Source organism: Eulemur rufifrons, chromosome 15, assembly GCF_041146395.1.
Source record: "Eulemur rufifrons isolate Redbay chromosome 15, OSU_ERuf_1, whole genome shotgun sequence".
Taxonomy (NCBI): domain Eukaryota; kingdom Metazoa; phylum Chordata; class Mammalia; order Primates; family Lemuridae; genus Eulemur; species Eulemur rufifrons.
In genome coordinates this window covers 86,395,586-86,422,309 of record NC_090997.1, presented here as the reverse complement: position 1 = coordinate 86,422,309, position 26,724 = coordinate 86,395,586, and the positions used below count along the sequence as shown (strand labels likewise).

Genomic DNA, 26,724 nt, shown 5'->3' with positions numbered 1-26,724 from the left:
TGTCAGATTTTGTATTTTCTCTGTGAATATTTGATCAGTTTCATCAGTGACTTACCATTATTTTGTGTGAGATGTTAATTCAGCAGTAGTCCTGGAAATTTATGAAGTAGCTATCAAGATAGGCCTTTCTTAATTGTCCCTCATGGTGAAGGGTAGTGTGAATCCACTACATGAGTACTGTCTTCTTGGAAACATCACCACTTCTTGCATGATTTATGCACTTAACTCTATTAACTCTATTAAGCTACAGGGATTATTTTCAAGTACCATCTTCTCACTTTTTTTTTTTGTTTTGGCAGATAGACACGTTTTTCCTATTAACAAAGAGTTTCTGGAGTGTGCCCTGTTCAGGATAATATACTGTTTTAGAATTTGTTTTATATGATATATACATTTTGATCACACTTGTAAATTTGCATTCACTGCTAACAGCAGATATTCTCTTTAAGATTTATTTTGTCTATAGGATCATAGATGTTAAGCTGTATGGATATATCTTAGCAGAATCATAAGTTTGATTTTATGCTAATAAAACACAATAATTTTGTACATTTTTAAACAAGGATTTAAATGTTTAAGAATTAGGAATTTGTATTTTCATTGCTGAAAGAAGAAAATGTTTAAATAACCTAGGTTCACAATCCTAGATTAGACCAGTCAATTTTATTACCTTAAATGAGAATATGAAGCAAAAAGGAAACTGACAACCTAAAGCTTCCAAGATTAATATAACTTTCATCTAGCAACAACTAGGTAAAAATATTATTATTGTACATACCAGCTAAAATTCCAAGTGGCAAACAGTATGGCTTCAGTTTGTTGAATAACCAAATGAAGGCTTTAAAGGCCCAGGAATCTACTCAACACCTGTTTTGCTGTTGTTCTAAACAGAACTGTCTTTTTTTATTTTTACTCAGCTAAATTCCATCATAGGCAAGTTTTGCTAGGTTTCCATTTATTTTTGTTTTTTAGAAGTTGCTTTTTTTCAATTGCTTTCTAAGTTAACAATGTCACAAATATTTTTAAAGCTGCTTTTTTGGAAGATCTAACACTTTAGTTTTGCTACCCAAAACAAAAACACTTAAAAATTACAAAAAACTTTTTAGTGGTATATTTTTGATGCTCTACAGAGGAGTACATTCATGTTAAGGATATATATGCCAAGTTTTTTAGTAAATTGCCATTTATATTTCTTATACATATTTTTAAATCAGTAATTATTTCATGAACATGTTATAGATGATTGGTAAATTGTCAGCATATTAAAATACTTTTCTAGACAGATCATTTAAGAAAAAAACACCTTTCATTCTGCTTTTATTTTTTTATTAAATGATAAAACAAAACTTCATACAATATGCTTACTGTGTCTTAGGTTTCATCACAACAGTCAAATTACTGTAAGTAATATTATCCATGAAATACTGCCAAAAGAACTAGTTCAAATTTGGGGGCTTAAGTTGTTTTTATGATACATTCTACATAAGTGAGCATAGATAATAAAGTTTTAAAGTTGGAGGGCACCTTAAGGGTCATCCTAATTCATCCTCTTATCATCCGTGACCACTAATCATTCTGTTTCTTACTGGATGTTCATTGGAACAGAAAATATATGTTGACTATTTTTGCCAGGGAAAATTGGCACCCCTGATGTTTTCTTTAAGTTTGGTTTTACTTCTCTATACTACTCTTGATTGCATTTTGGAGTACTGACAGCCATTGGAACTTGTCATCCTCTACCTCTGTAGCACAAATCCATTCATGCTTTGGACCTTGAAGAATAAATGCATTCTTGACATCTGTAAAAAGCATTTGAGGTACACTAATTAATCCTTGCAGGTAACAATCAAAATATTTTAAAATTCAAAAATCAAGTCATCTTTAAGAATTTTTGAAATTTAAAAAGAGATCCAATACAAATGTAGTTTATAATGTCCTAAAATTACTGAATAATTCAAATATAAAGTATTGCTTTTATATCATTGTAATTAGCAGTTATTTTAAAGACTAAATGATAGATGATGAAATGTTCTTTAATTCCTTGTTTCAACCATTCCAAAAGGAACTGGAATCAGTGACAGACTTTATCAATAGTTATTGTAGGTAGAGATGCTGAGAACTAGACCTAGATAACCTGGGTATGAGGGCCAGTGACAGAATTAAGCCACTACCTGGCTGAGCACCCGCTATCTATTAGGCTACATTAGCAGTGTTCTAATTGTCACGGTGGGAGGGAAAGGAGACATGTTTCGTACACTATTTAACCCATACCTGGTGGTTATAGGTAACTAATTCCTTTTACCTGAGTTTGTCTTCTAGGTGGAAATATTTATTCATTTTTTCTCAGGCTCAGATTTATAATGGCCTGAAGCCATTGGGAAGCAGCCCTTTTAGTTAAGGGGTTGGTTACTTCTCTAAGGTCTTAGTTGCAGCTTTAACTTTAAATCCTGTCTTTACATTGGAGTGAAAATATTAGAATGAGAGATGTTACATTCACATTGTTTGGCCTAACAGAAATATAGGAAAGAGATACGGATCCTCTTAAGCTTGGGAAGTAGAGCGTAGGATAATAACTAAAAATAGGTACAATAGTTTTAAGTAGGATTTCTTATGACAAATATTTCTGTTGCAATTATTATAAATGAAATGTTTAAGTTACTAAGCATCCTTTACAAATATGTTGATTCCTTTATTAAAAAAAAACCTCCCAATTTAAATGCAGACTTAAGGAAGAAAAGGTACAGTCCAATCTGTAATAATACTTAGTCCCAATAGAATGGAAAAGTAATAGATAAATATCTAAAATATGCTTCAAAGCTGTAGCACCTTCAGACAGTATAGAATAGTGGTTAAGAGCTCCAGCTTTCGTGTCAGACTGCTTCAAAGAATTCAGGATAATATGAGGTCGTGCCTCCCTTTGTGGTTTTTGAAAGCTGCTTTCCTAATGTCCAGGGTGCATGTCTGACAATGCCAGTACTCCTGTCCCTTGCTATTTCACAGGTAGATGAAAGTTTACATTATTTCATGAAATCCTAATATTTGGGAAATTATTTGCAAACTGGTAAATTATAATTCCAGTCCTTTTCCTACTTTTTTATTGGTTAATAAGCTTTGTGTAATATAGCTATAGTATTTGTCTCTTGGAAAGAAAAGAATACATACACTTGGAATCTGGAATATCTTCTACAAATATCCTGTGGAGGGCCACTGATGCCATGAACTGGTAGCTGGTTTTTGAAGTCCTTTCAAATGGAGTATGAGATGTGCCCCGACTAGAAACAAGCAGGACGTCATTGAAGAGAAAAAGGCTGAGGTCACGGATGTGTTCATAGAGCCTGGGTTAAAATGGAGAAGGGACAGTTTTAGCAACATAGGTACATACATGCTTTGTACCTATGTTACTAGTTAACATAGGTACTATGGTTACTGGTTAACCATTTTGAAACTGGCCATTAGTCAAGGGTTTTATCCCACTGCAGACCTTTTGAGCAGCTTGTTGAAGTTCTCAGTATAATATTCCTCCTGATGTGATTAGTCCCTTCTCTGTCTGTCTTAGACCAAAACTGTGGGCCATCAAATTTCCTGGTGGAGTGGTTTGAGCTTGTCCATTGGACAAGTATTTCGTAATCAATGTGGGAAAGATGAACATTGAACTTTTCCTCCCTTATGAAATGAATCACATTATAGCTGTGGTGTTAAACTTTTATTGAGCTTGGTGTCTTGATGTATTGGGGCAATCTGAAGAAAACAAGTTTTTGTTTTGTTTCATCTTTAAGGGTAACAGGTTGGGGTAGAGAAAAGCAGAACAAATGTGGCACGAGATATCTTAGTAGAAAGTGGGGACTGGGAGGAAGCATTAAACTGCTAGGTAGAAGTAAATATAAAAATTTTACTTTAGATTGGAAAGAAGTTGATAGGAAACTTAATATACTTTATCAGTATGGAAGGTAAAAATCAAATAGTTCTTCATTTTCACTGAGGTTGCTATCATGGTCAACTGTAAGCGTATTTATCAAGGGACAAAATTTGATGTCCTCAGCCTCCCATCTGTTAACCTCTTTGCTGTTCTATTGCTGGAGCCTGATCACTGTGTGGCAGGTGTCACTGGGCTCCAGGGTGGGTCATCCATCCTGTGTGAGTACTCTAGCAGAGCACCAGGTGATACACAGGGAGGAGCTGGGGAGACCACTGCATTTCAAACCCTTCCTTCACATTTATTGGTATCTTGCAAGAAATAATATTCTAGGTCAAGTTGATAGGTTATTCTAAGGTTAATGGAGTGTACTGAACTAGATAGAGATTAAGGGAGAAAGGAAGCAGGAAAGGTGGGGGTGTGTTTGCAATGCTCTGAGAAGTATCAGGTGAGTGGCTACTTTAAATAGGCAAAAGAATTCTACCATGTTTTGCTTTTTTAGCGGGGAAGAGGAGCAATATTTTTATCATATCCCTGATATGAACAATTATTTCTCTTATCATACAAGATTAGAGGCCGGGCGCGGTGGCTCATGCCTGTAATCCTAGCACTCTGGGAGGCCGAGGCGGGTAGATGGCTCGAGGTCAGAAGTTCGAGACCAGCCTGACCAAGAGCGAGACCTCGTCTCTACTAAAAATAGAAAGAAATTATCTGGCCAACTAAAATATATATAGAAAAAATTAGCCGGGCATGGTGGCACAGCTACTCGGGAGGGTGAGGCAGTAGGATCGCTTGAGCCCAGGAGTTTGAGGTTGCTGTGAGCTAGGCTGACGCCACGGCACTCACTCTAGCCCGGGCAACAAAGCAAGACTCTGTCTCAAAAAAAAAGAAAGAAAAAAAAGATTAGAAAAATGTCTAAAGTTGTAATAAAACTTTGCTGTTTTATCTGAATTATTAGGGAATACGCTTACAGAGTGCTTTGAAGAAGTGGCATTCAAAAGGGTGCTTGCTTTGGTAGATAGGTGTTCTGTTCTTTTCCTTTGGGAAGGACAACATTGAGAGCAGAGATAATTGAAAGAGAATTACAGTTTTTTGACCCACCTGGATCAGATGGGTGACTGGGCCAGGGAGGGGAAGGGGCAGCCACACTGACCTGAGCTCAGGGTGCTTAGCAGGGAGACCTTTTGTAATCTGAGGACATGAGTGAGGGAAAGATGAACACACAAGAGGTTATTTCAATCTGATTGTGAGAGTGCTATTTAAAACGCACACATATATATGATTTTTATGTAGAGAAAATCTTTTCAAAAGCCATTTACTAAATTAAGCCCCCCTAGATCTCTCCCAACAATTCTCATCCACAGACAAAACAGGTTTTAAAAATTTTAACAATTCCTCTAAATACGCAAAAGCAAATACAATTGTCCTTCAGTATCTATGGGGATTTGGTCCCAGGACCTCCTGTGATACCAAAATCCAAGGATGCTTGAGCCTCTAATATAAAATGATGTAGAAGTTGCATATAACCCATACACATCCTCCCATGTACTTTAAATCATGTCTAGATTACTTACAATACCTAATACAATGTAAATGCTATGTAAATAGTTAGTCTGTATTGGTTTCTTATTTGTTTTTATTTCTTTCAAATGTTTTTGATTCTTGGTTGTCTGAATGCAGGGATGCGGATCCCACAGATATGGAAGGCCAACTGTGATTTCACCTTTAATATTGACATAAGGGAGCAGCTGAAGTGGATTCTACTAGTGTTTCAGAAATGCCTCTGCTCACACTCAGAATCAACTCCAAAGGTGGTTTTTTCCCTGAACTTGGATAGGATTTTTTTTTTGCTTATTTACAGATAGGTTCAATGACTCAGCAAAATGAAACACAGCTGCTATAATATAAATTCTTAACTCCATTCTAGAAGTGTTTTGTTGTTGTTAAATACTGCACCAACCAGCCCAAAGACAGAGAAAGGCACAAAGTACCCAACTTCTATAAATACATAAAACTTTAAAAGAAATTTTCAGGACAGGAACTTTGGAATGAACAGAACAGGAGCTGACCTGAGCCAAAACTGTTCATCACCTGGTGCCTGGACACCCACACTCTGACTGGTGGATCACAATGCCTTTTTGGGTCCCCAGAAGAAGAGTCAATTCTGAACCAGAGTCTAGTGTCCCTGAGAAGTCTGGGTACCCTTTCTCCAATGCAAAGTCACACTGGTAAATGACCATAGGTCCCTCTGGGGAAGGCTAAGAGTAAAGTTAAAGAGTAAAGGCCTTTTTGGCAGTAGTAAGTAGGGCCTTTCCTCAAGGAGACTCTGGGACTGGCAGGTGGAGGGCCCCATTTGGTGATTAAGGCTGGGCCTCTAGTCACCGGTTTTAGCGAGCTTCACTTCCGTGCCTTTGGCCAGACACCACTGGAAGAAAAAAAGCATGCTTAAAATTCAGCAAGCTTAAAGTCACATAAATGAAAATCAGTGTTTCTGAAAAAACAATAATACAATTAAGTTCCAAGGTACATAACATATTATGAAACCTTAATATACCCAAAACTCTGGTCTATGTCCACAGAGGAACAAATGCTCTCTGAATTTGCTAGCTCCTAAAATGACTCTCTTACTTCATCCCTATCCTAAAGTTTTTCATTTAGAATCCAAACATTTACTTGTTCTGTGTCATAGCTCTTGTTAACTAATTGTCTGTTTAGTATTGCTGCTATGTTGATGAGTGATTATGAGGAAGGTTTCATGCATCTTTCCACCTGCCAGTCTAGTTGGTGGGAACAGCACTGCCAGTGCACTGAGACCTGGTTCTGAATTCCAGACTAGCACGTAAAAGGTCTGTGACCTCAGGCAACTTAAGCCAGATTCCTGTCCTGTAACAGAGGGAGTGGCCTGGAAAAAAACAGCAAAAATATTTTCTGTCTCTTTAAAACATCCTCCACTCCTTTTTGAGAACTAAAGCCTGCATCCCTGCCTCAGGCCCATGGTTGGGAGGGGCAGGGTAAGTCTTTTGTTTGTGCAATGGGAGGCCGAGCCCTGACCTGGTAAAGGGAGGTCACAAGATTGTCTTCAGCTGAGAAGGGATGATCAGAATCGTCAACTATAGTTGAATAGTAATTGCCTGAAGCTGAGAACCCACCCTTTAAAAGTTCTGTATTCCTGTGGAATGTTCAGGACATTTGGCTTTTGAGATGAGAAGGTCTGCCGTTTTTCCTCCTTTGCTGGCAAAATAAATCTCTTTCCTCCTCCCCAAAACACTTGTCTTCATTTTTCTGATTTGGCCTCGTGGACAAATGCTGAGTTCTCGGTAACAGTCCTACCTGCCTCACCACGTGATTGTAATAAATGTGTCAAATGAGAGCAGTTAAAACATGATAAACTAAGGCATTATACTCTTGTGAATCAGTACTATATGTATAAATACAAACAGAGTGTTTTTCCTCCAAGTAAAAATTCCTGATGGAAATCATGGGAATGGCATTTCTTGGGATTTTATGTGATTTTCTAAAATGATAGAAAAGGTTGCAGGCTAATATTGATTGATATCTTTTAGAATATGAGCCTGTTAGCATTTTACTTAACTTCAAATATTAATGTGAAATTACATTTGTATTTATTGTCAAATGGAATCACTGAGAAAGTACTATTGGCCTAAAAAATAGAAGCTGAGGCAAAATCAATATAAGTAAAGAGCTTATTTGAGCCAAGCTTAAGGATTGCAACCCAAGAGCTTAGATTCAAATTGCCTTGAATATACACTCCAATTAGCAGCAGTTGCAAGTGGATTTTTAAAGGAAAAGAAAAACTGTAATCCCAGCACTTTAGGTGGTCGAGGCAGGAGGTACATTTGAGGCCAAGAGTTTGAAACCAGCCTGGGAAACATAGTGAGACCCTGCCTCTACAAAAAAATTAAAAATTAGCTGGACAAGGTGGCAGTGTGCCTGTAGTCCCAGCTACTTGGGAGGCCAGGAGTTGAGGAAGAGGCAGTTCCTGAGTCGTTTACCAAGAATTTACATTTAGATAACATGCTTTTCATTAGCTATACATTGTTCTTTATATGGCAAATTCCAGGAGCATGAAAATTGTGGGTGAGGCAGCTACTCAGGAACAAAATACCTTTAAACAATTGCCCCCGGTCACGGGTGCAGGGTGGGGGTGAGGAATGACAAGTTCCACACCTAATGTCTCTCTGGACCTGATAAATTTTGCACATACCTCACATAGCTAGCTGACTGGCTCTGAGCTATTTTTCTTTTCTCAGTACCTGCTAAATATAAATCTACTTCATAATTAGATTGTAAAATAATTTTGTATTATCCCCAAAATACTCCGTTGTTCAAATACTGAAGATAGAAGTGTAAATTCTGATAACTGAGGCTACCCGCTTCCATTTAACATGTAGAGCTTGGAAGTTGTTAATCCCATCCTCACAACAAAAAACAAGCTGAGAAATTCAGAATCAACAACTTTCCTCAGATCTATCAGAGAATTGAGGTTACAGGGTAAACAAACCATCACCTCCCCAAAAGCTGGAGAGACAAACGGACACAGAGAATCACAGTTTATCAGAAACAGAAACTATGCGGGAGCCAGCATGGAATAGGAATACTTAAATGGTGATTGACTACTTGCTGGAGATTGAGTGCAGACTAGTTTAAGCAATTAGACCTCTGGGGCTCCCACAATGGTGTGTTTTGCCTCCAGAAGCCCCCTGGGTTCTCACTGTGAAGAGCTGAGAAAAATCCCCTGCTTCTTCCTGGGGGAGTACCATTTTGAAATGTGCCTAGGAAGTTTTGTTCCCCTTAACAAAAGGCCTGTGCTCAAGGGAAACTTTTGTCAGAACCTAACCAACTTGGGCTTTACCAGAGGCTAACAAACCTGGGAGAAGGGAGATACTCAACAGCCACCTCTAGCCTTCCTGTCTCAGAGGTAGAAAAAGAAAAAAAAGCTGAGAAGCACTTACGAAGGTCACAGCTCAGAAGTGAAAGGCTCATTAAAAACTGAAAACTGATCATAGAAGTATAGAATGTTTCCCCTCCCGTCGCATCTTACTACCAAAGCAGGACTCCTGTATAATACAGTGGAATAACAACAGAAAGAAGTGCAAGGCTCAGACCCTATTTAAGAAGGGATCTCTAGGGAAGCACAAAGACAATAAGGAAGACAAAAGCAAGGACCCAGGAGAAAACTGTAGCCTCTGAGACCAAGCTGCAATAAGCAGTGAATGAAACTGAGGGCCAATCTGATAAGCCCTCCAAACTTAACCTGCCTCACTTGCTTTTAATAGCTTCTAGTTGATCTTAAAACTCCCACTAGCTTCCTTATAGATAACATCTCTGGCTGTGGGTCACTATAGTAACAGATGCTTAAAAAGTTGATTTTCAGGAACTAGAGGGTAGCTCTTTTCCAGTTCAAGCCAACTGAGGCCACTGATCCTTCAACTGGGCCTGATGGGTGCCAGAAGAGTGACCTTTTGACATCAGAGGCCCCAAAACTCCACCCCCGATCATGCTAAAATGCTGCCATTTTCTGCACTTAGATCCTATGAAAAGTCATGTAGCTTGATTACACGTGCACAGAAACCCTGCTTACCTCACCTTTTCTACCAGCCATTGGCTTTTCCCCACACCCCACTTTGTGTGCCATAAGTACCCCCAAGCCCTCTTTTCAGGAGGCATATTTGAGATTTGTTCTCCTGTCTCCTCACAGAGTGGCCTTGTGAATAAAATCTTTTCTCTTCTACAGTAATTGGCTTGCTGCCTGCAGGCAGAACAAACCTGGTCACTGACGTAAACACAACTTAACTCCTAGTCAGATAAATACAAAACCTCACAATAAGGCCTATTTAGCTTGGTTCCTTTTACCTGATGCATCATGTCTGGCTTTCAACAAAAAATTACAAATCATACCAAGAGGCAAAAAAAAAAAAAAAAAAAAAAAAAAAAACAGACTGAAAAGACAGAGCAAGCATGAGAACCAGCCCTAGATATAGAAGAGATTTTGGAATTATCAGATTAGGAATTTAAAATAACTACAATTAATATGTTATGGGCTCTAATAGAAAAAGTGGACAACATGGAAGAACAGATGGGTAATGTAAGCAGAGAGACAGAAACTCTAAGAAAGAATTAAAAGGAAATGCTAGAAATAGAAAATATCATAACAGAAATGAAGAATGCCTTTGGTGGGCCCATTAATAGACTGGACACAGCCAAGGAAAGAATCAGTGAGCATGAAGACATGGCAATAGAAATTCCCCAAACTGAAAAGCAGAGAGAAAAAAAGACCATGGGGGGAAAAAAAGAACAGACTATCCAAGCAATGGTGACAATTACAAAAGGCATAACATATGTATAATGGGAATACCAGAAGAAGAAGACAAAGAAAAGAACAGAAGAAATATTTAGAGTAATAATGGCTGAAAATTTTTCAAAATTATTAATGTGGAGATGGATTTGAGAATTTCCTCCCATCTCCTCGCTTGGCACCTGCGATATTAAACTCTGTCTCTGCTATAACCCCTGTGCTCCCAATGTGTTGGCTTCCTCTTGAGCAGCGGGTAGTGAACCTGGTAAGGCTGTAACAATAGTTTTTTAAAGCAAAGATCAGTGAAGTGTGGTCAACCACCTGTTTTTGTAAATAAAGTTTTATTGGAACACTGCCATGCTTGTTCATTTATGTATTGTATTGTTTATGAGTAGTGTATTATTTGTTATGTATTGTATCATTTATGTAGCTGCTTTTGTGCTACCACAGCAAAGTTAAGCAGTTGCTACAGAGATCATTTGGCCAGCAAAACCTGAAATATTTACTAACTCTGAATCCTTAGAGGAAAGTTTGCCCATCCTTGTTCGAAAGGAGAAAGGGGGTAACTAATTTATGGAAATTAGCATCCTTCTATCTTTTGTTCTTACACTACTCTAAGCACTGTGCAAACTAGATATCATGAGGTCATTTTTAATAGTGACCTCAACAACTATCTGAGGATAACAATAAATTGGTCCTCTCTTTCTTATAGTTGAGAAGATCATCTGTGTGAAATCAACACGTGGATCTTATCTAAGTAGGAAAGTGACCAACCTTCAGAATTCCTGTTTCTGTGGAGTTTGTGGTCCCAGCAGGGACAGCTTATTTTCTCTCATTCTGCCAGTAGCTGCCTAGAGCACAGTCATACAGTACCTTACACTATCTCTGAGGAGTATGTGTGTAACTTCAGTTCAGTCCAAGATTTATGTAAAAACATGTCAGACATTGCACTGAATGCTGGGAATACATGATGAGTAAGAGAGTCACCTGCTCGTAGGAGTTCACGGCCTTCGGGTAGTTAATTGTTGTTTACCTTAAAGAGAAACTTATTTCCTCATCACAGCAGTGAAGTTGGGCTACTTCTTGGATCCTAATCAGATATCTGTTTGCTTCTGACAGAGTCTATAAAATCAAAAACAAAATTAGAAGCATATATAAATCTTTTTAAATTAAAAAAATCTCACTATTGCAGAACCATTTTATATCCCAGAATATGGAAATGTTGACTAAAAATCAGTTCAATTATGAAAAAGTGAATGTTTTCATGGTTTATAAAACAAGCTTTCTTTAGAAAGACCACAGTGTTGATAAAGAAAACTATGTCCAAGAATGTTATCAAATTTTTTTAAACTACTGAAATCATTGTTTTATTTGTAAATGCTTTCTTACTATCAAAAACAAAGTTGGGGGTGGGCAAGAAGGGAGCTAGGAAGAAAAGGAAGTGAATGAATTATTAATAGTACAGATTAAAAAGGCAGGCCCCTTGTATCAATCTAATCACAGAGATGATCTCTTGGTGTGAACAGTGACCCAGAGATAAAGTTCTGCAGACTCTGTGAGTTCTGAGATTCTGGACTTTTGCAATCCAGTCAACACTTCTCTTTCCCTACCAAATGTGCAAACTGAAATAATAACACTCAGCGGGGACCCCACAAACATTAGCTGCATTGGGATCCGTTTGTCTCCTTTTGCCAGTGACTTGAGGTTATGTTCATGAGCGTGAGCTACAGCAAGAACGTCAGAATACGTACGGGGCACCCCCCGATGATTCTCTGTATTTCTGAAAACTGATCCTTCATAGTGATGTTTTGCTTCATCTAGGAAGAAAGGTGATTTTAGGCAAACTCAAACTGTGACATTTTTATTCATAAAAGACATAGATTAAAATTTTTATGGCACTTGATAGAGAGCATACGATTTCATATAATAAAAAATTTCAATTTTCTGTACCCAATGTTTTAAAACAAAGGCAAGTAACAAAACTGTCTTCAAAAAAGCATAATGTATTAGCAGTTTACATTCAGCCCAGACTCCTGTACAGTACACACAATACTACAGTGGTATTTTCAGAAGGGTAGGACTGTACTCCAGGACGCTTAATTACTTCTTCAGAGAGTAGTTATGATCATTGTACTTACTAAGGCAGGAAAGCTAATTAAAATGTTAAAAATATTTTCAGAAACAATGGATTTTACATTTTGGTTTTTTTCTTTCAGTTATCCAGAAAAATCAATCCAAATACCCCATTCTTCAAACTTTCGTAGAGGTTTTACTGTGTTTGTATGGATATCTGAACACATTCTCTCTCATGTTGTTTGGCTTGGAATAGATGCCTTCAGGGTTCAAAATCACTGAAGACAACTACTGATTTAGCTTTAAAAGGATGAAAGATATGAAGTGAAGAACAACACAAGGAGACAAAAGTATCTCAGGGTCTCTGAGTGACAGTACCACAAAAGCGCTGTAACATTGTTAAAGGACTCGGATTCTTATCAGCAACGAACCTGATCTATATAACCTTTGTATTTTTTGATTTGGTCAACGGCAGTGGTCAAGTCCCCACGGTCGACATGTTCTGCAGGAGTGTGGAGCCTCAGAGCGTAGAGAAGATTAATATATTCTTCGAATCTTCGGGATGGGTACAAAAGCAGCTCCGGCAGGCTGGACAAGGCACATGGAAGGAGACTCTGGTCTTTATCTGAAGGTCAAGGAACGCTCCATCTTTGGGGGGCTCCAGCTGTGCTCCCCGTCAGCACTTACCTCAGCATCTTGGTAACGATGGTCTTATCGTGCCTCTTCAGGAAAGCTCGGAATGCTGGTATCGTTTCTCTGCACTAAAAGGTGAGAATTAGATGGTCAAACTTTGCTCTATGGGCCCATTGTATGGCCTTCTGTTCCACCGAGCAAGCATGATCTATGGAACACTCAAAGTAAAAGGGCAACGTCTACATCTGATCAGAGTATTACTAGTGCTATTGGTATCTTCCTAATATATTAACTATGGTGTATTAGTTATACTATAGACCTGACCCTATTCACTGAACTTAATCAGTAAAGACAAATAAGAATGGACTTTGCAACCAGGTGGGCCAGGATTCAAATAAGAATACATTGAATATGTGACCTTGTCATGTTACTTAATTTCTCTGAGCCTCAGGTTTCTCATCTGTAAAATGGACATCATATCTCATTCTGGGGCGTGGGAAAAAAACAATCCTATCCATGAAGTGCCCGTCATGCAGTAAATGTTATTTCATTATAGCAAAAACTTGACTATGAATGATGTCCACTGTTAGTACTGCTGTTACTCATGTTTTCTGTAGTAATATTACATGAGTGTTCCACTATACTTAATATCTGTTTTAAAATGTATTCATTCATCACTATTAGAGCACCTGTGAAGTTACATCCTTTTACATGCCTAAAAGAGGTCAGTAATGCTAATTTCTAGAAATCAAATATTCACTGATTTCAATATTAATAGCTAACATTTATTGAGTACTTATATGCACATGCTATGCTAATGAAATAAGTATTATTATCCATAGCTGTAAAATTTTTGGCACCAATTTGTTTCTGATACCATGTGATGCTTTGCTCCAAGTCTTGTCCTCAAGGTCAGTTGCATCGTCAAGTTGTCCAGCAGAGACTAAACCCCCTGGGTGGGGCGGGAGGAACACTGCACAGGAAGATGTCCAAGGGCAGGAATCACCCAGAGGCCTCCCAGCCCGCAGGCCTTCCCTGCAGGGTCTCAGTGAAGACACGTGGGCACAGTGGATACTGACAAAGTGCACTGCCACGTTGCCACGTGGCTACCAGGTGGCAAGACGGCCTCTGCTGCCACACTTTCAATACAAATTGAGGAGGGGAGGGAGAGGGATCTTATTCCCATCAGAAGAGATCCCAACAAGAGCAGCAAATGGTGCAGAAGAGAACTGGATATTCCTGCTCAGATTAAATAATGACATAAGTCACAACAGGGACAACTGTTTATAGTGAGCTGTCTAGGGAATGGAAGACCAAATGTCAGACCCAAAGGTTCATTATTTCATAGTGAGACTTCATCAGTTGAATGTCCTATTTCAAAAAATATATGGATTTTTTTTTTTTTTTTTTTTTTTGACAGAGTCTCGCTTTGTTGCCTGGGCTAGAGTGCTGTGGCATCAGCCTAGCTCACAGCAACCTCAAACTCCTGGGCTTAAGCGATCCTACTGCCTCAGCCTCCCGGATAGCTGGGACTACAGGCATGCGCCACCATGCCCGGCTAATTTTTTTCTATATATATTTTAGTTGGCCAGATAATTTCTTTCTATTTTTAGTAGAGACGGAGGTCTCGCTCTTGCTCAGGCTGGTCTCGAACTCCTGACCTTGAGCAATCCACCCGCCTTGGCCTCCCAGAGTGCTAGGATTACAGGCGTGAGCCACCACGCCTGGCCTGTATGGATTATTAATTCACTTTCTACGTAAGACAGCTGACTTTGTCAAGGCCAGACAGGATCACAGTAGCAGACTGGAATGAAGGCTTGGTCTTGCTTCTACCCAACTGTTGAACCTTTTCCTGGAACTGAACTGCAGGGTGTCTGGGGCAGGTGAAAGTCTGGCAGTTTTTATGAGGATTAGTTCAGTTCAACAACCAGTTCCCAGGCATTGCAGTATGTCAAGCACGGTGCTAGCCCCTGAGACAGGGTCCCTGTCCTCAAAGAGTTCACAGAATACAGGAGGAGAGCTAGAAGCTGAGAGCAGAGAAGAACCTTTCTTATTAACTCTAGTCCTTTGGGTTGCACACGTAACGTCCTTTTGAGCTCAGAATGTCTAATGGGATGACTGACTACTTACCTTCTCGATAGTTTTCAGAACAACAGGGTAGTTGTTGAAGAAATTGGTGTACGTGTTCAACTGGCTTCCAAACTTTATGACTATTTCCCCCACGCAGTGAGCGGGGCTCCATTCCTGTAGTCTGTCTCTCAGGTTATCTAGAAACCTCCTGCAATGTGAGAAAAGCATAGCCACGAACTATTAGCTAGAGCAACCTAGAAACTTAAACAATTGATTCACTGTCGTTAGTGCAGCCTTTTTCAGCCTCGTGCTTTGCAGCAGGGCTTCCGGCAAGCACTCTGTTCTCGACACGGAGCAGTGCGGATGCGGCAGGAACGGGGAGCTGGGCCGCCAGGGCTATCACCGGCCTCGAACCCTGCAGAGCCTAGTTCAAGCCCTGCATTGCCTGGGGGCCCTTGAGGGTGAGAAACTTATTCCAGGTTACCCAGAGAGTTACCGCAAGAGACGCACATGCTGAGTTTGTTTTCTTTGCCCTCGGGTAGATCCCTTTTCTCTCTCAGAGTGTGCACTCAAAAATAACGCTGTTATTAAACTGACCCCCAGCCTTGGGCTCTCTAAGCAAATGATCCTCGTGGCTTAATCCCGTTAAATCCTTCAGTTCCTTTCCGGTTGCTCAGCTAGACCCCGCTGAGGAAGAACAAACGGCTCCCTGTGGCTGTCCTTCCCGCGTCTGCCGCGTGAACAGCCTGTCGACTGCAGACCGCACAGGCGCCGGGCCCCACCCGCGCACCCTGGCTGCGACCTGGGGACGGCGTGGCCCTGGGAGTCACCGCTCCTGCCCGCAGCGTGGCGAGTGATGTGACTCTGAGATGGCCCGGGTCCCCACGAGTGGCAGAGAAGGACTGAGCCTCCACACACCTCTTAAAACAATAAAGTGTGGGCTCCTCCCATGGCACAATGACTATTTTTAAAAATATCTATTCAAGGTTTACCTGTTGAGACTTAAAATCTGCAGAACATCAGAGAAAATGATCTGGATATTGACAGCACACAGAATTGCTCTGTTCGATGACAGTGCTGCTTTCAGTGGCCTTGCATAAACATCTCGCACAATTTCCAGCATCTGCACGTATTTTCTCTCACTCTGTAAGAGTTCCCTGACCACTCTAGTTCGCTTTTCCGCTGAGTCCATCTGGAGTTTCCTCTCCTGTAAAAAGCATTAAGAATTCATAGGAAAAAGCGTAATGACTCTGTTCAGGCTTACAGCCTCAAGAAGCCTGGAGTCCACGCAGTTAGAGAAGGGGAAGTATTGAGCCGTCAGGGGTACTGGTTTGTGATATGTGGGGTTGAAGGGAACTTTGATAGGGGACTGTGGAAGACCCACGGGCCATCACTGGTCCCCAGTATCACCAAATAGCCCCTCACATCAGGCCAGCCCTATGCCTTTGTAGACAGGGGACTTTTAGCCTTGGATATAAAGGAGGGCAGATGGAAACCTTACTTTTATCCATCCAAATGTGTCTTAAGTGTCTTATGCTGGGTGCTGGCTATGTAATGATGAGAAACAACAGAGTCCTGCCTGCATGGAGGTTACAGTCTGGTGAGGAAGCCTTTGGGTTGTCCGCTCTTGTCTGTCTTCCTGTTTCTTTTTCCCAGTAGTGTTTTATTGATTATCCTGCAGACAGAAAAACTGAAACAAGCTAGCCCTCTGCTAAGGTTTGAGTGTGTCCCTGCCAAAATCCAGGTGTTGTCAATGTGATAGCATTAACAGGTGCGGGCCTTTAGCAGGTGACTAGGCCATAAGGGCTCCTTCCTCACGAATGGGATTAAGTGCCCTTATAAAAGGGCTTGTGGGGGGAGTTGGTCCTCTCCCTTCCTCCTTTCTCCATGCGGGGACACAGCAAGAGAGCCCTCAACGGATGCTGACCTTGATCTTGGGCTTCCCAGCCTCCAGATGGTGAGAAATGAATTTCCCTTCTTTAAAATTACCCAGGATCAGGTATTCTATTATAGCAACACAGACTAAGACACCCTCTCATTGTTAACTAATTTGCTTCCTACTGGCATATTATGAAAAACTGAAACATATGCTGTTCTTTCAGTATATTTAGGAAAAAGTATCCGACTTGGGAGCTGTGAGCCCACCTCTCTGGCTAGCTAGGTTGCCAGATGTCCTGTGTTTTCTATATTTCCAAGTTTTGTTTTATTTTGCTGGAACTAGGTATTTTTTTTTCTTTTTATCTGTATATTTCAGAAGGTATGAGATGAACATCTTTATCATAGAAAATTGTTACAGTGTTTAATTTTTTAAATGTAATGGCCTTGCATTTGAGCCTAGACCTATTAATACTCTTAGAATTCAATTTCCTCTTTCCCCCCAGCCCTACGTATACCCCACAGTGCCCCAAATAAAATAAGACGATACTGCTTCTGTTGCTCCTGCTGCAGCTCATGTCCTCATATTGTGCAGCAGCTAAGGAGATTCCAGCACTCACCATGGCCAGCAAAAAGCCCAAGGAAGGAGCCAAGATGGACCATATTAATTTGAAGGCGGTGGGGCCGGAAAGTTCTCAGGTACCGTTTAAGATTAAGAGTAAACTAATGAAGGCCTGTTGAGAAGGACAGGGTTTGTTGGTGAGGCAGATCGGGTTCCAGTGTGACAGGCACCCAATCAATGAAGCGAACACACCAGCACAGCTGGAGATGGAGGTGGACGATACAACCGACCTGTTCCCGGGGCAGACAGGGGGCATCTACTGCAAGGGGAACCTGCTATTTACTCCAGAGGGCTGTCCCTACAGACCAAGAACACATTCTCAATTAGAACACTGCAATTTGGTTCCATCATATCCTATTACAGTGTAGTTTTCTCTATTCTTTCATTTTCCCTCCCCCATTCCTTTATTGTACATCAAGTAAGTGGTGTATGTGCACAAGCATTTTTAAAATTAATGGCTAGTGGTATGTGTTGATCTACATCAGAAAGGAGATAGGATGGGAAAAAATACTGGTTCTGGCTCTGTGAAAAGACTCCTTTTCTCCCTCAGTGGCATGTTCATTCAGCTCTTGTCTTTATATTCCAGTAAGTTTTTTTGCTCTCACTGTTTTAACTCTCTCTATATATATCCTTGCCTACCTTGTTTGGTTGGAGAATTTTGATGCTTTTCACTTATCATTGTAAAACCAAGGACAATTTTATAACATTCTTGTATGTAGCTCTTACATATAAGGCAATCTGTCTTTATGTGAGAATAAATTACTTGAAAAAAATTATTCCTAGATAGTTTTCCCTTCAAGTTAAGCATCTTTTTGTTTAAATAAATGTCTTGTTTGAAATGAAAAAGATATAGATATATAACAGTACTAAGTGTAATGCTATGTGATCTTCACCAAGATGAGTCAATCATAATTTCACTAACTAAAATTAAAATGTAAAAAGTAATTTAAGGCCGGGTGAGGTGGCTCACGCCTATAATCCTAGCACTCTGGGAGGCCGAGGCAGGAAGATAGCTTGAGGTCAGGAGTTTGAGACCAGCCTGAGCAAAAGTGAGACCCCATCTCTACTAAAAATAGAAAGAAATGATCTGGACGGCTAAAAATATATATAGAAAAAAAAATTAGCCGGGCATGGTGGCACATGCCTGTAGTCCCAGCTACTCAGGAGGCTGAGGCAGGAGGATTGCTTGAGCCCAGGAGTTTGAGGTTGCTGTGAGCTAGGCTGATGCCACGGCACCCTAGCCCAGGCAACAGAGCCAGACTCTGTCTCAAAAAAAAAAAAAAAAAAAAAGGTAATTTAGGAGAAAAATGAGAACACACACTCTGTTTGAAACCTATAAACACACTGTTCTTGGTTACCTAAGTTTTATTTTCTAAACACGTGATCTGTATATAATACCTATTTAGACATATCTAAAGGAGTTAAAAATTACATCTGCATCCCACTTGGCAGTTGGCTTGTAGCCCATTATTATATTTTTTCTGTGTATTTATGTATATATATGTCTGAATATTGGAGTTATCCAACATTTACAATCATTTTGACTTAAGGTTTTCCTTGTCAAACCTTTCATTGTTGTCTTAAAACCATTGTCAGATATTATTATTAATAGTCAGATGAAATACTATTATACTCACTACGCTGTAAATACACTCCTCCTTGGTAATTCCTGGTGGATTTGGGAGTGAGTGACCACGCATGCCCTGGGGGTCCATAGCCTGCACCATCTGCAGTGAGTGGACACACCTGGGGTGTCAGGGGTCTGGGAAAGACCCTTGGGTCTGAGCTCAGGGATGCAGGATTTAAGGTTTTTTTCTCTCCCAATTGTCTGACGTTAGGGAAGCCATTTAACTTTTCTAACTCTAGTTCTGTCTATGAAATGTGGCTAGTAACATCTACTTTACAGGATTCGGAGACTGAAATGTGATAAATGTGTGTGCGTGTGCTGAAGAATACAAAACAGGACATACATGCCAGGGAAGACAGTAGGATGGGACCAGCTACCGCAGGTGCTTTTTAGACAGAAAGACGGAGCCCTAGACATTATCTGCGTTAGAGTCAACTTTTGAAGTCAGACCGTAAGCTGGTAGATCAGTTAGAAACTGTGAGCCTTTGTCCATGTGCCATTTCCTTAAATGACATCCTCGTATCATATCAGAAAACCATGGAGTAACATGCAGATTGGTTTTGTTCCCAAGGTGTTACATCTCCATTCTTCTGGCTCAACTTCTTTTTCAGTCCAGGACTTATTTGAAAGAAAAATCTATGAGCTGGATTCCCCCAATTATATATTTTTTAAGCCCCCTAAGGGAAATTTTCAAGGAAAACAAAGAACTAACCAGAATAAAAGCTGAAGCTTCACTGTCAGGAGCAAAACAAATGGTATGTTCATGTGATGTAATAATTGGCTTACCAGTTGCACCAGCGCTTCAAGATTTAGATCATTTTTGCTGAGATTTGACTTTGTATCCTGAGAATTGTCTTCTGTGACATTTCTTTCCTGAAGAGTAAATGGAAAGTTGATTATGTGGAAGTAGGCTTGGGATCTCTGCAAGCCCAGGGGGTACTGTGCCCACGAGCCCCTCGGAAGCTGTCTGCCTGCAGCCATGACCACAGCGGGCCCTAGACACGATGAATGAAGTGCTTGACAAATGGGATGGCTCTCTTAAATTCTATGTTTTAAGAAAATAGCCTTTGTCTTCCTTTAAACTGCATTATACTTGAGAAGCTAAATTCACTGAAGCTCCCTTCTCCCTGGGAGGGAGGGAATGATACTGCTAGGCCAGGTCTCCTCCCTCCCAGGCTTAAAGAATCACACACATTCTTGGGTAACAGGCTTCCACCTCCGCTCTGCTCTGTGGCTTCTCAGTTGAAGGCGAATAGGTTATCCTGTTTTTAAGATGTCAGAAGGAAAAAGCTAACAACACTTTATAAAATTCTCCCCTTTTCACCTAATGTCAATGTGTCATTGACAATTCCAGTGCCCTTTCTAGGCCTGTACATTTCAATCTGGCTGCTCCTTTCTTCACTTTACCTTGCTGATTCTTCTTGCTGTGGCCTCCATATCATTTAGCACATTAAAAATGAGCCTCACCCCCACCCCTACTGCCTGCAGCATCCCAGCATCCCAGCATCTACCTAGCAATGGAACAGCGGTCCCGTGTTTGTACTGAGAGATGCAGCTGATTAACAGTCATGGCTGTTGCCTTCCTAATCAAAGTAACCCCTTGCTGTCCAGGGGCGAGGCTGGAAGGAAAGCATGAGTTTGTATCTATGACTTCTTTGCTTTACTTTATTCAGGCAAAAATGAATTTTTATTTAGTAGCTGCCATATTCCTATGGCAGCCGGCAGCCTTTGAACAAGAGCCCTGGTCCTTGAGCTGGGGCAGCCAGCTCCAGCCCCGGGTGCCAGGAAGCCCCATCTGAGCCCAAACATGTCGCCTCTGCTCCAGGGAGTCTTTCAGTCATTTCTTTTGTCTTCCCCAGACCAGCCTGGCATGTATTTATACTTATGGCTGGAGGGAAAAAAAAATCTACCTTGAATGGTGACAAAATAATTCAAAATTTCTCTCTGACTGGAATGCTCTCTTCTTTATAAGTAAATAACAGTGCTGATTATGTATAGCAGAGAGAGAACTTCAGCGAGTCAGTGGTGACAGCAATGGTTGTGTAGGTAGAAAGTGGTTGCCGACATAAAATGAAAATCAAGCTCACATTGTTTGGGCCAAAATTAAGATCTCCCAAACAGTGCAGAACCGTAGTGTGGATCTCACAGGTAAGGGAGCCGTCTAAACCTGGGACATCGCCCTATTGTAAAGCTCATGCCCTATTGAACGTTCACGCATTACAATTCAGGCGTCAGCGTGGACCCGCAGCCCGCCTTGGCTATTTCAGAACCTGCTTGCTCACCGTGGGGTTTTGTTTCCCCTCTGGTCAGTGGCGATGTTTTAAAAAATACATTTTTCTTTGTGGTTAGGAAATTAATTGGGCATAGTAATTTTATTTGCACCTAAAATTGGCAACTTCACTCATTTTATAGTATACATTTAATTGCTAGAATATTCTGAGCTTTTTTTATTTTAGATTAAGATGCCATCTCTTACTTAGATTTTAGGGATAAATCCAGAGGAAGTAACAGGGGCAACAAACTTTGTATAGTTATAGGAAACTATTAATTTGAGTTGGTGAGTCTTTCCTCGGCTCTCTCCATGACATACGTAAGGGAGACCGTAAGAAATCAGCTTGCAGAAATAGGCTTTGAGCACATGGAAGGAATTTTCCTCTAGGATTGAGCACAGGCAGACACTGCATTTTCCAGAGCCATTCTAGTCAGTGCTGATGCTTCTGCCAGAAAACACTCGGCTGCCTGGATTCGAGGCCATAAATAGTTGTGAAAATGACAGGTAGAGCTCAGGAACTATGATTCTGGCTGCCACCCGTCACCATGGTTGCATGGTGTCAGCGTAAACACTATAGGCAGACAAAAACCAGGAATAACTAATGATTGGGCAGCAAGACAGAGAGAGAGAGATGATAGCAAGATAGATACACAGAGTCCTAGATTTGACAGACAATCCTATTCACAAGCCCCTTTTGAAGGGTCTTTAAAACAAATATCTCAGAGAAGCTTCACTTTCCCCTACTATGGCTCCTGAGGCTTCCAAACGAATATCCATGCTTTTAAAAATAACCCCTAATGTGCGCAGAAAATCAGCTTTTCAGTTTTATCCTAATTCAGCACTTACATTTAAGCTGTCGTTTTTCCTCCTAGAGGTCCCCAAATTTGTTTTGTGGGCTTTGTGCAAAAGCTCTTAGTGTTAAGTAATAGAAAACCAAATGAGAATCTAACACACATTTTTTTTCTAATTTGATTAAAAAAAGAAAAACATCAAAGAAATTCCTAGGCATTAAGGACTTTTGCATTTCTCCAGTTTTATTACAGGCAGACAATGGAAAAACAGCAGGTCTGATTTCCAGCAATGAGACAACTTTAAGCCCAAATTTCATGCATTATTTTATTAATGTGATTAGATGTTTAAGTCACCAGCAGGTTGAAAAGACTTGATTCAGTGTGAATTTTATTATATTTGGCAGAGGAAATCTAAGATAGTCCAAGAGTGAAAGTGACTTGAGAGGAAATTCTCCAACTGACCACTCCCTTAGATGTCAAAGATTCTAGAAACGGTTCTCACCAATAGTTAGGTTTTTCAAACGTAAAAATGATGCTTCAGAGGAGGAAGTACCTATCGTTTTGCCCTTACTGCTTTCTTCAAGTTTTCTTGCTCCAAAGAGGGGCATTTCTGAGGTCTAAATGCCTGGGGTTTGGGGTGACAGATTGATCTTTAGGAATAAATGTGGATAAAAGAACTCCAATAGGTTTCCAGGGAGGCAGGAATCAGCTGCTGTTGAAAGGATTTTGGAAGAATTTGGAACCTCGGGACCCGTGTAATGTGCTTCTGTGTCGATCCTTCCCTTTACTGAACCAGAGTTGGTATTGAGGCCTGGGTGCTATTTTTCAAAGGCTTTCACAGGCTGAAGGATGGTGGGAGACTATGTCCACCCTGGGGGAGAACAATCCCTGAGAACCTCAAAAAAAAAAAAAAAAAAAAGGTGGCTGCCATAACAAGGCAAAAGCAGCAGGCTCTGAGAAACAGAAAAGGGAGTCTGGATTAAACGCCTGCCCTAGTGTGCCCACCCCGCCTGTGTGCTCTGTGAACGGGCACTGATCACACCGTGGCGTCTGTTTATATGCAGATCTCACCCACGACAACAGCAGGGACCGTGTCTTATTTTGCAGCCTGGTCTCAGGTTTAGCACGGTGCCTAGCGCATGCTTAGCACCTATAAATATTTAGGGAACTGCGCGGAAAAGATGGGGAATTGCCCTCTCCCTGAGAAGAGGTCCATGAGAGTTTCCTGAAAAGAACTAAATCTGGACTAAAGATAGATTTTGGGGGGGAGCAGCAGGCAAGCAGGGCTCCCATCTAGAAATGGTTGAGATGTCCCAGAAAGGTCTTTATTAAGAGTCCCCTCAGGGAGATGTTTGTGGTTGGCAAGAATTAGACTAAGGCTCAGGCTGTGGCAACAGAATTGTGGGTCTAGGCTGCGTGTGGTAACTCACACCTGTAATCTCAGCACTTCGAGAGGCTGAGGTGGGCGGATTGCTTGAGGCTGGGAGTTTGAGACCAGCCTGGGCAACATACTGAGACCCTGTATCCACAAATATAAAAAAAAAATTAGCCGGGAATGGTGGCGCACACCTTTACACCCAGCTACTCAGGAGGCTGAGGCAGGAGGATCACTTGAGCCCAGGAGTCTGAGGTTGCAGTGAGCTATGATGACCCTACTGCACTGTGGCCTGGGCAACACAGCAAGACCCTGTCTCTGAAAAAAAAAAAAAAAAAAAAAAAGGGGGGGGCTGGTCTGAACAACTGCAGGTCTTTTGTGTTGCTGAATGAGTTATCAGCAGCTTGGCAGAGGGGACGCTGCCACCAGCAGTCCTCTGTGTCTGCCCTTGACCTGCCCTGTGTTGTCCTCCAGAGGTGCATGAGCAAATACCTCCAGAATGTCACGTTAATAGTGCAACAAACAATTTGCCTGCTGGGGGAACTCAGAAGTCCATTTCTGCTCACAGTCTCCATGGAGAGTTAGTGCTAGGAACTGGCATCTCACACCTTCAAACATCAAAGATATGTGACTTTGCTATGAACATAAAGTGGTCCTAAAATGACATTTCCCCCTACATCAGCCCTCTGAATGATAATGCAACTCTTAGCATTTCCTGAATCCTGATTATTTCACATAACCAAGAATGTATGGATTCTGAATACAGTACTGGCAAAATTATTCTTTCTTGCCTGGAGAACTAACTTTCAACCCACTTTTTTCTTTTATGAATTTGAATCCCAAGTAAGAAAAAAAGAACCGTTCTTAGTTCTCTCTCTCTCTCTCTCTCTCTTTTGCACACACACACACACATTCTCTTTATCTCAGGACTAAACTAAGTGGCAAAGCAAAATGCAAATTTCTAATTCTTCCTCCACAACCAAATAGTGTTCTTCAAGTCAACATGGTGCAGCTTATGCTTTTAAGTGGCTTAAATGTTATTCATATTATGAAATTACAAAACATCCTTTTTTTTTTTTTTTTTTTTTTTTGAGACAGAGTCTCGCTCTGTTGCCTGGGCTAGAGTGCCGTGGCGTCAGCCTAGCTCACAGCAACCTCAGACTCCTGGGCTCAAGCAATCCTCCTGCCTCAGCCTCCCAAGTAGCTGGGACTACAGGCATGTGCCACCATGCCCGGCTAATTTTTCTTTTCTATATATATTTTTAGCTGTCCAGATCATTTCTTTCTATTGTTAGTAGAGATGGGGTCTCGCTTTTGCTCAGGCTGGTCTCAAACTCCTGACCTCGAGCCATCTTCCCGCCTCGGCCTCCCAGAGTGCTAGGATTACAGGCGTGAGCCATTGTGCCCAGCCCAAAACACCCTTTCTTATAATAGTCCATGAAAATGAAGTTCTTAGGAGAAATAACAAGTTGAAAGCTTTCTGGGTAGTACAAACATTATTGTTTATGAATTTCTTCACCACACGTGCCTAATTCTACAGCAAAGCAATGGCATGAAAATACAGCAGCAAGTTTACCTTCATGAATACATTGAATGTTGTCTTTGGGTCATATTTTGTCAGAATAACATTTCCTTCAAAATCTTTGCTCTCTTTACCACATTGCTTCAGCAGAAAATATGACAAAAATTCCAGAGGTCTGTCCTAAAAAATGCCCCCCCCAAAAAAAATTTCTGTTTAAGACATTCATGTGAAATACAGTTCATCAACAATACAGCAGAAAAGAGAACACATTTTAGTAGAGTTTTCAGCTTTCTACCCAATTAATTTTCATGTCCAGAAAACAAAGTGACTGTTACTCAGAGTCAGTACATGGGACCTTTTAGTTAGTCTTATATTCCAGTTACCGTATATACTCTTGGTGTTCAACTTTTTGTCCCCATCCGGTTAGGATGCTAAAGTCTTGTGGGAGGGTCTCTCAAGATCTTTGGAATCAAAGTGGCTCACAGCAACCTCTGGCCAAGTGAGGAAAGGGGACAAGGCAGGTCTTGTTGTTTTCTGGGGGAAGAAGGCCTGGGAGAGAGGCGACAGCAGCGGAACTTTGGGGAAAACATTCTGAGGCTCTCAAATTTGGTTCCCTCTCAGTTTATAGGTTTGAGCACTATCAAAATTACATCACACATGGTTATTTTTAAATAATTAGGTGGGGATAAGGACACTGAGCCTACACCAAATATGTTTAGTAATTCTTTGGTGTTTCGGGAGACAGGCAGAGTCATCTCTGTGAACGTCCCTGCTCATTTTATCAACAAAGCTGGCCAGGGCCTTGGCCAGGTTGCTGAGCTGTCTTTGGAGGAGACAAATCACAGCAAACTGCAGCTTCTCAGAACCCAAACCGGGCAGGACAGCCAAGCCTGCAGGTGTCTAGTGCTGACCCAGGAAGCCATGTTGAAATCAGAGCGGATACAGGACAGTAAGGAGAGAGAATGTGTGCAGAGATCATGTTAAATCCACCCACAAAGTAGAACTATGACAGTGGAAGAGACGGATTGGAGAATATTTCCCTAGAAAACGGAAGACCTTGTAGAGCATCAAGTATGTTAACATCATCCCTATTCCCATCCTAGTACCGACTTCCCCAAAACAGAGAGCTGCAGACTTCGCTTTCCTATAACCTTGCGTCTTCAGGGCTGGGAGAGCAGGCCTGTGGGCTGGCCTCTCCTCCCCGACTTTCCTGGGAGAGTATCCAGGATTTGTTTCTGACGAACACGTTGCTTCGGGCTGTCCAACCCCCACCTCCTGCCCTGTCGCCAGCCAAATCACTGACCGGCTTAGTTCTGTTCTATTGTGTTTTCTCTCTCTTCCTCTCTCATCTAGCCCCTTTCCCTTCATCTTGTTATATCTGGCTTCACCCTTTCTCAGGTTTTCCTCATACTAGTAATTGGTTTCACTGTTGAATAATGTGTACATGATATAAAAAACCACCAACACATTTTTAAAGCAGTCTCTTCTGACTGAAATTAAGCATGAGACAGAAAGCAGTGCACAATGCAATAAACTTCAAACAACCTAGAAGATTTTCCCACTTGTCTGTTTTGTGTACCTAATACATCTTGTGCCCAGAATCTCTCAGTGGCTGTTTTTATAAACTGATGTCAT

At 41.0% G+C, this 26,724-nt stretch overlaps 1 protein-coding gene across 1 annotated transcript in view; it reads right to left on the bottom strand.

Moving 5' to 3' along the window:
• Positions 1–1,191: 1,191 nt before the first annotated feature.
• Positions 1,192–26,724, bottom strand: part of ECT2L (epithelial cell transforming 2 like) — an 83,478-nt gene continuing 57,945 nt past the window's right edge. Inside the window, exons 13-21 of the mRNA XM_069488223.1 lie at positions 19,916–20,002; positions 15,998–16,212; positions 15,066–15,213; positions 12,990–13,063; positions 12,734–12,890; positions 11,981–12,046; positions 11,263–11,351; positions 3,163–3,335; positions 1,192–1,799 (exon numbers count right to left, since the gene is read on the bottom strand). Of these exons, the coding sequence (XP_069344324.1) occupies positions 1,672–1,799; positions 3,163–3,335; positions 11,263–11,351; positions 11,981–12,046; positions 12,734–12,890; positions 12,990–13,063; positions 15,066–15,213; positions 15,998–16,212; positions 19,916–20,002 (1,137 nt within the window). The 3' untranslated portion in view covers positions 1,192–1,671. The remainder of the gene's footprint in view (positions 1,800–3,162; positions 3,336–11,262; positions 11,352–11,980; positions 12,047–12,733; positions 12,891–12,989; positions 13,064–15,065; positions 15,214–15,997; positions 16,213–19,915; positions 20,003–26,724) is intronic.